The sequence below is a fragment of the Mytilus edulis genome, chromosome 6, assembly GCF_963676685.1.
Source record: "Mytilus edulis chromosome 6, xbMytEdul2.2, whole genome shotgun sequence".
Lineage (NCBI taxonomy): Eukaryota > Metazoa > Mollusca > Bivalvia > Mytilida > Mytilidae > Mytilus > Mytilus edulis.
The window spans coordinates 17,419,047-17,430,394 of NC_092349.1; the positions used below are offsets into that span (position 1 = coordinate 17,419,047).

Genomic DNA, 11,348 nt, shown 5'->3' on the forward strand with positions numbered 1-11,348 from the left:
ATAACAGGGAACAAGTGTTTTTTTTAAGAATTTTATAATCAATAAATTAATTCGAGACTGTTTAACAGTAAGAAACAAATTTTCAACATTCATAAACAAGAAATCTTTAAAGATTTATGCTCTATGGTTCTTTTTTTGTGTGTAATTATTTGGGTTGTTCTTTTGTTCAGAAATCTATATATCATTTCATATAATAATATTTTATGAAGTTAGTGTGTCTTAACACTGATTAGGACTCCTAAGTGCACTAAAAACTTATAATATGACACTCTTGACAAGAAGGAGTACTATTAAATGTAAAAAAAAATCATGTTATGTTAGAAATTGATATTTAATGCATAAACTCAAAATAATAAAATAAACAGAATAACAAATAAATGAAGTATTTAACAATGTTAATCTTGCCGGTTTTTCTTTGATTTTACCGAAAATCGATGAACCGCAATATATGGGTCAAATTACATATCTGATTACTCTATTATCTTAAAAAAAAATGAAAATTTTAAACTTATTTGCATAAGAAAATATCTCAGACATTATATATGTTTAACATAGAAAATACTTTAAGATTCCGTGATTATTATTTTTAATAAGACATCTATAGATAAAAGCTTAAGTGTACCTTGGTGAATTCAATGTTGTGATGTCATAGCAGATCTTAGAATACAGAAAGTTGTTACTTATAACGATTTTTTTTTTAATGAATTGACAAAAAAAAAGTTTGTCCCGGGTAACCGCCCTCCCCCTCTATGATTTGGTATTGCCGAAGTGGGAGGCTAAAGTTTAAAAAAAAAAACGCGACCTAACAGACTACAGAACAGCAGACAGTGGATACAACATTTGATATGTTTTAAAGACACAGTTGGACACAAAATGATTGCACTGGGTAATTTCAACTATCACATGATGCCCTATGAATTAATTGACATACTTGAGCTCGTCTTAGGAATATATTCTCAGTGAACAAAAACAAATTCAGTAAATGTTTACTATAAAAACAGACAACAGACTTGCTGTCTTGAATACAATTGTGGCTTGTATTGTTTAATTCATTTTTAAAGCAACATTTGATCGATTGTTGGTATGTGTTTTCTCATTTTTACGGCTGTAATTTGTTTTCAGCTTTGCCAAATTAGTGGAGATAACTCAGATAAAGTATTTTTACAATTATAGAAATGACCTATTTTAATATGTAGCATTTGATTTTTTTTTTGGGGGGAGGGGGGGGGGGGGGGGGGGGGTGCTATGGATTTTTTTTGGGAAAAAAGTTTGTTTCCAGGTTTTGGAGAAAAAAAATATTTGTTTTTGACCCTGAGAAAAAAAAGTGTTTGTTTTATCCTCGGCTGCAACTATATGTAATTCTAAAATTGAAAGAAAAAAATTGTTTTCGTCTTTTCGCCAAAAAAAAGTTTGTCCAGAAAAAAAAATCCTTGCCCCCTCCCCCGAAATTCAAATCTGCCTAAGAGCTATATACCGTAATTTTGATTACTTTTTTCTCAGTAAATTTTTAAATAGATATAGAATTAATGAGTGCAATTTAGAAAAAAGGAAAATTCATTTACATTCTTCAAAAATGAATTAAAAAAAAATAAGTATTAAAGGTTATTTTCCAATATTCCCGTTGTTTGTGCATGACTCTTCGATAACTAAAAAGAAGAACCAGACTTTCATAAAAAAAATTAAGAAGATGTAGTATGATCGCCAATGATTCAACTCCAAAATAGACCAAATGACACAGAAATTAACAACTGTATGTTACCATATGGCCTTCAATAAGGAGCAAAGTCCATCCCGCATAGCTATAAAAGGCCCCAAAATGACAAATGTAAAAACAATTTATGCACGGAATCATGAAAACAAATATGTTTTACAGCAACAAACGACAACCACTGAATGGATCCTGACTTGGGACAGGCACATATAGAATGTGGTGGGTTAAAACTTATTCGAAGACACTAACCCTCCTAATATCCTGTGACAGTGATAAAACAGTACAACATAAGAATAAACTATTAAATTTAGTGGAAAAAAGCTTATATCATCAGTTGGGTACAAACAAAAATACATCTAACAAACCAAAAAACACAGAGTGCTATGACTATAGGATATTAATCAAGTGACTGCTATGATTGTAGGTTATTCTTCACGTAACTGCTTTGACTAAAGAATATTCATGATATTCATCAAGTAACTGTTTCTACTATATGATTTAAATCAAAGTAATTGTTATGATTAAAGGTTACTTATTAAGTACATGCTATGACTATAGGTTATTCATCAAGTGTCTGCTATGACTATAGGTTACTATAGAATATTCGTCATTAAACTGCTATGACACTACGATATTCATCAAGTACCTACTTTGACAATAGGATATTCATAAAGTACCTGCTATGACAATATTATATTTCTTGTGAAACTGCTATCACAATAGGATATTCATTAAGTAACTGCAATGATTGCAGGATATTCATCAAGCAATTGCTATGACGATAGAACATTCAAAAAGAACCTGTTATGACTATATGATAATCAACAAGTAACTGCTTTGCCTATATGATATTCGTCAAGTAACTCCTATGACAATTTGATATTCAACAAGTACCTGCTTTGAGTTAGTATATGATATTTATCAAGTACATGATATAGCAATAGGATATTCATCATGAACTGCTTTGACTATAGGATATTCATCAAGTAACTGCTTTGACAATATAATATTCATCAAGTACATGCTTTGCCAATATGATATCCATCAAGTAACTGCTACGACTATAGGATATTCATCAAGTACATGCTTTGGCAATAGGATATCTTTCAAGTAACTGCTATGACTATATGATAAACTTCAAGTACCTGCTATGACAATAGGATATTTGTCGTATAATTCGTACAACATAGAATTATAGTTTTCCAACCACTCGCTCAACATTGGAATGGAAGTGACGACGCCCCTAAACGCACAAATGACGTTCACTAAAACCAGAGTTTTTGACGGAAATGCATCGAACTCGAAAGTTGTCTATTCCTTTACAAATTGCGAGAACTATTAGAAACAATAGCAACATGTACAAAATGTGTTTCTGAATATATTCTGTCTATAGATATTCATTGGTTATAGTTCTGCCAAATTAAAATATTTTGATTCTTTCAGATTAAGCTGTCTGCCTGTGAGGCTTACTTTCTTTTACAAATGTTTCACCGTCTATATGATTCTTTTTTGTTTCTCTTGATAAACTTTATTTAATTATGTACAATTAGATATTCACTAGACAGTATTTGTCGGCCTCTGATGAGGGTTTACCTTGGAATATTCCTGAAAGAACCCGAAACATTGCATATTAAATTCTATAGAATTAAGCAATATAAAGTACGTAGTGTCAGGTCAGAAATATTGATGCCATACCATGAATAAGTGGATTTATGGTTATTATATACACCAAATAAATTAATAAAAAGCTACTTTCTCGGCATTTCTTTTAATTTAAAAATTAAAATCTGGTAATGATCAGTTGATATTGCAAAAAATTTTTCTGTACCGCATTTATTTGCTAAGGTTTGCTTCTTAATTACACAGTAAAATTATATGTGTCCGATTTTCCAATAATTAGTTCTGTAGCCCGAGTTGTGACTGGATTTACAGGTGTGCGATTGCGCAATTTATTGCCCTCCAATTAATCACCTGAAATTAAGCTGGAGGAGAAGTTCTAAATGGATTATCACTTGGTAATTGTTTTTACAACTAAACAAATTACTTTATTTAAACAGAAGCACTGGGCAATACTATGGTATTCAATCCGGAAAAACAATATATGTCACGGTACATATATATTATATATATGTGTGTCTCTGTTAATGATAAAAAAAAATGCACGATTTTTTAATATAAAATATTTGATATAAAAAAAAATATTTTGTTATATATTAAAAATGATAAATGATGCATTAATATAGAAATTAGAAAGTAAATTATTCTACAACGACTTGCCATGTATATGAAATTAGTACCAGTTATAACTTATTAACTTTGTCACGGTAAAATTATTATAAGTATAATAATTAATAACTGTAAACTTGCATGTAATATGATTTCGTCTCAATTTTTACAGATAAACAGTATTCTAAAATACTATTAATTGCCGGTTGTTGAGATCTAGCTAGACGATCAATTTGACTTAAACGCGTTGTCATTTGAATCGATGGATATGATTGGACAAAATTAATTAGCATTGTCGATAACCTATTGTGATTGGGTACATATGAATTGCTATCGAAAACAGGGCGTAAATGCATTTACGAATCGCCCGTTAAACTGCAATTATCCAATAATGTGGTTCCCGCGTTCCTTTATTATAGATTGTCGACTGTTAATGCATTTATGATCGATAATGATAGATTGTCGACGATAAGTTCGTAAATGCATTTACAACCGTAAAGTATACTTTACGCCGTACATCTATAATGGTCGACCGATAATCTATCATTATCCCCGATAAATTGTGGTTATCTCATTTATGTGGTTCCCGCGTGCCATAGGTACACCAATTTGATTTTTAATCCATATGAAATCATAGAAAAATTGGTCTAAACTGACCTCCAAACCATGATTCTGAAATGAGGAGTACCCAAATTGCATCCATGCTTCAATTCGCACTGTCAAAATTCTAATAACAGAGCTTTTGTTTAATTTCTTCAAATATTTTGAACAATTGGATATTAGTCCATGCTTCCTCTTTAATTTTTTTTAAATGAATACTTGTAACATATTGTTTTTGATCATTTTAAAAAGATGACGTTTTGATGACGTCGCATGCGACGTTTCAGTACATTTTGCTTTTTCAGTAAACACTTCACCTGTTGATAAATACTGTGAACGTTTTATGCATATCTAAATAGTTTTACCTATGTTGAAAGATGTGCATAGTTTCAAATCATAAAAATACAAATTGTTTACGGTCTCTAGGAAATCTTGTAAGATTATTTTTACTATTTTGGCTTAATAGGTGCAATTTGGGTACTCGGTGCAATTTGGGTACTCGGTGCAATTTGGGTACCGTTACGTTAGCTAGCTACATTAATTAATAATTATACTAAAAACATAGTCATAGAAAATAGAATGCATTACAAAGGATTATATCCGTAATAAGAAATACTGATTTGTCAAAGACCGAATTATTTTAATATTTCATTTACTGTTATCTGTTTTTGTCCATTTTAATTCCTTATTATCTGTTATGAGCCAAATCAATTTTCTGTTTTGCTGTTATTGGGACCCCCCTTGCCCCCCTCTTAAATGCAACCCCGATTTTGCGACATGTTGTACGCCGGTATAAAGTCAAAAGGTTGTAAATTATAGCACTAGCATCTGCTTTTATCCATTCAAAACATGTGTAAGATAATATTTACCTTTCGTTGCGCTTTCCAAGTACAAAATAGTGGGTACACATGGTACATAAATCCATCGGTATCAGGTCGTTCCGGCCCAAAGTCAAACCGGCCCAAAGTCGATTCGGCCCAAGTCGATCCGGCCCCATAATAAAATATGAATAAACTATATTCACTATATGGAGGAATTTGTGACAAATTTGAACAGTATATATATAAACGAAATCATTAGTTTGTTTAAGTGGTATGCTTGACATATTTAAAGGGGTACCACAAGGCTCTATCCTTGGACCCATCCTATTTAATATTTTTATTAACGATTTGTTCTTTTTTGTAAAAAATTGTTCTTTATATAACTATGCTGATGACAATACTTTGTCAAAGTCTGGAAATTCCTTACAAGATGTAAGTTCTGCTCTTGAGGAAGACAGCAATCATTTAATACAGTGGTTTTCTTCCAATAAAATGCAGGCCAACCCAGAGAAATTTCAAGCTATCTCTCTTGGCAAAAAAACACATGATAAAAAGATTGTGTTTGACTTGAATGGTATTTCTATATCATGTGAGGATGAGGTGAAACTTCTTGGAGTTACAATTGATTTTAAATTAAACTTTAATTTACACATTTCAAATATTTGTAAAAAGGCTGCAAGGCAATTAAATGTTTTGAAAAGAATTGGGAAACATCTAAACAAACTGAGTAAGCTTACAATTTACTACTCTTTTATTATGTCTAATTTCAGTTACTGCCCTTTGACTTGGCATTTCTGTGGGGAACAAAATACCAGAAAAATAGAAAAAATACAAGAACGAGCGCTTCGATTTATTTATGAAGACCATCTGAGCTCATACGAAACACTCCTACAGATTTCGAACCTTCCATCATTAAAAACTCGTAGAATGCGCTCAATTGCCTTGGAGACCTTTAAAATAATTAATAAAAAATGTCCTTTATTTATTCAAGATTTAGTTGTAATAAAAAACAATTCATATAATTTCAGGTATGTAAACACTGCGGAGGTACCTAGACCTAGAACCTCCAGTTATGGTAAAAGATCTTTTAGATTTGAGGCAGCACAAGTATGGAACTCACTTCCTAATGAGGCTAGACTCATGACTTCTTTTGACCAGTTTAGGAATTACATAAATTCCTGGTGTGGGGGTCAAAAATGCTTCTGCAGTTCATGTCGTTTCCATCCAGTGCTGTCTCAAAGCTGAAATTTCTTTCTTTTTATAATGGCCTTTTGCTCTGCTTTTTATGCATTTTTTAAATATATATCTGCCATTAAATGCTAGTGCTTATTTTTATTTATTTATTGTTTGTATGCTTTTAGTTTGTTATATTTTATGATCGTCAAGTGATTTGTTGATTCCCCCGCTTCAATGCACATAGAGGCGCTTGCCGCATGAGCTTTGACTCTGGAGGCTCACAAATCAAATAGAAGTTTGCTTTATTATATTGCATGTTTTATTTGGTAGTATTTGCATGATGCTGCATGATTTTTATTGTGATAGTCGGTTAAAGAGCTCACCAGAGCTCATGTTTTCTCTGTTATAATGTATATATATGCCGACTCTAAATAAAATTTACTTACTTACTTACTTACTTACTTACTTTATTCAACAACTGTCTGATGATTGCGAACTAAGGTAATGCCACTCGTAATCACTTAATTCAATCAAATATCCTGATTAATTAAAGTTACGTAATCAACAAGGTCTTTATAATTCGATCTTTTGTTTGGTGTATATAATAATAATTACTAATAATTGTATTTTTGTTTCAGGTAACATCAGAGGTTTCTATATAACACTTTTTTTTTGTAATATCGAATATAGTCAATATATTAATTTTAAGTTTGTATGTATCAGCTTGGGGATCGGCTTGTACCCGTTGTGTATATATGTAACTATTTGTTGTTACACAAGACAATTGAAAGAAAATGTCACAATTTGAACATAACGTTGCCTTTTACAGTGTTTATTCAAGGGGGGTTCGTCCGACCCCCTGGCTACGGGTATGTTAAATAAGCAATAATTATATAATATCATATAGACTGATTATTATTTATTTACGGTTTAAGTCATTAACATGATTAACTTATTCAAGTTTACATTTTTTCCATGATTCAGAATCAAGTTACTCTGCTGAGGGGTTGACATTCTTCAGGCTGTGCCCGGCCCTTTTGTGATGTGGGATGTAGTGTGTTTGTGGAGGAGGGGAGATGGAGTTTGGGAAAGTTGACAAACGAGAATTAATCAAATCAGAGAATTTAGAAATCTTATAGTGTAAATAAATCAAATACAACACATAGGTCAGGAATACTCTTGGTTTTTAAGTGTTCCTGTCGAAGATCTCTCTAGCTTCCTCCATTAATAAAAACTTACCACCACGAAATAACCTTCGAGAAATAGTCAATACTGTTGACAGTGGCGCAAAAATGATCAATCAATAAGTTTTGGATGCAGATATATTCATTTAATAAGTGAATTATACATTTTACTAATCTGAATTTAACTTTAGACGTATTATATCATTAGGAAATATACTTTAAGTTTGGTCCAAGGTTAAACAATATGTTTTTCTTTTATAATAATCAACTCATGGATTTATTAACTATGTACATACTTTTAACACTATCTCTAATATTCCACGAAAAGCTCGCCAAACCTTATGTTCACTATGTTAGTATAATAGTCCCAGCTTCATTTCATTTTGTAATTTTACTAAAACCTGCTGAAGCTAGGTTGCCACATGTTGACAGCAGAAAGTTCCGAACTGTTTACCATTTATAGTACCTAAGTTCACTCATGTATTTTGGAGGTTCGTTTTCCCCAAAGAAGGCAATGGATTATATATAGGGAACCACTGAAGCATGACTATAGAGCGGAAAATCTTTCAAGTAGCAGTCAGTGCCCTCCCTCTTTTAAAATTATCAAAATTTCTGGATCCGTCCCTGGCACAATCATTAGTTTCTTTGTAATGGTAATGTAAAGTTATTGGTGTTTTACTGCATGAACATTTTATATTTAAGGCTTTCTCGTTTTATTGGATTTATGGTAATAAATTACCAGATTAATTTGTATCCTCCTTTGATTTCACGGTTAACAGCAGACACACAGCTAAAGACCATGTATTGTTATTTTTTATCTTATCTTTCATCTTTCTAATCTGTCAAAATTTCTTACCAAGTCTGTTTTGGTATACATCGCAATTTTAAAATGTGTTCACAGTTTGATCTTAACTAACGACTTCTTTTCAGTACTTTAATCAAAATCCGTTCCGTGAATGTTTTCCTGCACACTGGTATTTATAAATGCCTCGAAAATTGACACTTTTTTTTCCTTTATATATGTATAGAATAGAGAATTGAGGAGTTTACCAGTTATGAACTTTGAAAATTTAAACCACAAGCACGGGTAACTTTTGAAACCACCCGCAGGACATACAGGAGGTGGTCAATACATTATATGTCTCTGATGTAACAGTAAACCTCTCCCAAATGCTTGCTTAAAACACAAATAGAATAGAAGCAGGTAGTTATGTCTTTTGATTTTTATATTCCTCTCCAAAGAAGAAGAAATGTATGATAAATTTATAATAGTACATTATTCTGTCATTGTATATTTAGGGACGAAGTAAATGGCTACTTTAATTTGATTATAGTCATAACTGTATGAAGCACCTTTTAAAGACTAAAATACATCTACATGTACATGTAACTGCCTTTTGGTCAAAGATTGGGGGGGGGGGGAGCCGGATATGTACGACACATGTACGACACATGTACGAGGGGAGGGCAAGGAGGGTCCCAATAACAGCAAAACAGCAAATTTATTTGGCTCATAACAGATAACAAGGAATTGAAATGGACAAAAACAGATAATAGTAAATGAAATATTAAAATAAGTCGAGTCCTTGACAAATCCAGTATTTCTTATTACGGGTATAATCCTTTGTAATGAATTCCATTTTCTATGAACATGGTTTTTAGAATTATGTATCTAGATATGTATTTGGTATACTCTTGTCCGTCTGTCGTCAACATGTCGGACATTAACTCAAACACTCTTTAAAGAATTTACATAAAACTTTGAAAAATTGTTTATATCTATTGACGTGAGCTCCCTATCGGGTTTTTTTTATATAAATTTTAGATTTCAAGTTTCTGAGTAAAGGGGTTTTATTCAATAAAAATTGTGTTTTTTTTTCAGTTTTCTGATAATATCTCAAAAATCCTTTCACAAAATTGCAAGGAATTTTGGTAAATTGTTTATATCTATTGACATGAGCTCCCTTTCAATTTCTATAAATTTTAGAATTTACGTTTCCGAGTTTAGGGGTTTTATTAATTAAAAAGGGGGGATTTTCTAGTTTTCAGACATTAACACAAAAACGTTTTCAGCAGTTCTCATTAAAAACTTTTCTGAATTGTTTATATCTATTGTTGTAAGCAACCTTTCGATTTTTTAAATTTTTTTTTCAATTTTATGTTATTCAGTTAAGGGGTTGATTCGTTAAAACAGATGGTATTTTCCAGTTTTCGGACAATAATTCAAAAATGTTTTCAGCAGTTCTCATGAAACTTTGGTGTATTGTTTATATACATGATATATATTGACTGATTTTTATAAATATCTGATAAGACATTGAGAACTTGTTATTGAATATTTCAAAAAGGTGACGGGCGTATCATGCGCTCATGGCGTAGCTATTTATTTGTTATAGTATACTTTTTTCAGCATTTTTTTTTGTACAATTATAGAAACTCACACATGCTTGTAATTTAAATAGTGAGTAATAAAATTGAGAATGAAAATGAGGAATATGTCAAAGAGACAAAAAAGATATCTAATAAAAATTCAAGGGCAGTTATGGTATCAAAGTAGGTCCAATTGACATAGTTCTTATGTTTGTTGCAACTAAAAAATGACCTAAAAGAGTTTTAATATATATATTCGCATTCTGACTTTTTTAAATGCCCATTTAATGAGGTGTGTGATTTTTTCTGAATAAGGCAAAGTTGTATGTTGTATATAGGGTAGAAAAATCAAAAGCCCCATTTATAAGCATGCAATTTATCAAGTACCTCGAACCAATTTTGACACTTCAAAAGTAACTTATTCAACTATTTTCGTAGGCCTTATTTAAACAATTTGTTATCAGGTTTTTGATTGTACCAAGTCTACTAATAAGTAGAATACATACTTTAGTAGTGGAACGATGGCTTAAAGACGAAATAAATCTTTGTTTATAATGAGTTATGTGCAGCTTCGGCCTTGGACCCAGTACATGGTGGGAACTTTCATTGTACAATGTATTTGGTTCTGCTATGAAAAGAGCTGAGTCTATGTACCATATAATATAAAAGGTTAACTGGTTGCAAGGACCTAGTCCTTAATTGGGATCCTTGTCAGATATTCCTGGCCATATGTTTTCCTTTTTGTCATATTAAGAATTGTTCTAATTTTATATGTTCGTTCGTGGCTGTCAAAAAAATTCTAACATTCCAATTTTCGATAACAGTTGACAGCAAATACATTATCACAAAAACAGATAACAAAAAAACTAAAAGCCCAATAACAGCTAACAAAGAATAAGACAATAACAGCTAACAGCAAATATATTTTCAGAATAACAGATAACAAAGAATTAAAATGCTTCATAACAGCATAACAGCTAAACCCCTTGCCCCCTCATGTACATATAAAACTAGAGGCTCTCAAGAGCCTGTATCGCTCACCTGATTCTACTTGGGTTTTTGAAATCATATAAAAAAATATAAAATTTGGCTAAAAGTGACAACACAACCTCATTTATAAGGAAAGGAACATGTTTAATTTCATTCAAAAGTCCCCCACTGGCGGCCATCTTGGATGACGGATCGGCTACAAAGTAACAACACTTGGTCAGCACCTCATAAGGAACATTCATGCCATGTTTGGTTTTATTCCATTCAGTG

The 11,348-nt window shown here is 31.6% G+C and overlaps 1 protein-coding gene across 1 annotated transcript in view; it reads right to left on the reverse strand.

Moving 5' to 3' along the window:
* LOC139527258 (lysine-specific demethylase 2B-like) overlaps positions 1–5,474 on the reverse strand; it is a 50,485-nt gene extending 45,011 nt beyond the window's left edge. The window contains exon 1 of the mRNA XM_071322598.1: positions 5,407–5,474. Coding sequence (XP_071178699.1) covers positions 5,407–5,454 — 48 coding nt within the window. The 5' untranslated portion in view covers positions 5,455–5,474. The remainder of the gene's footprint in view (positions 1–5,406) is intronic.
* Positions 5,475–11,348: the final 5,874 nt, after the last annotated feature.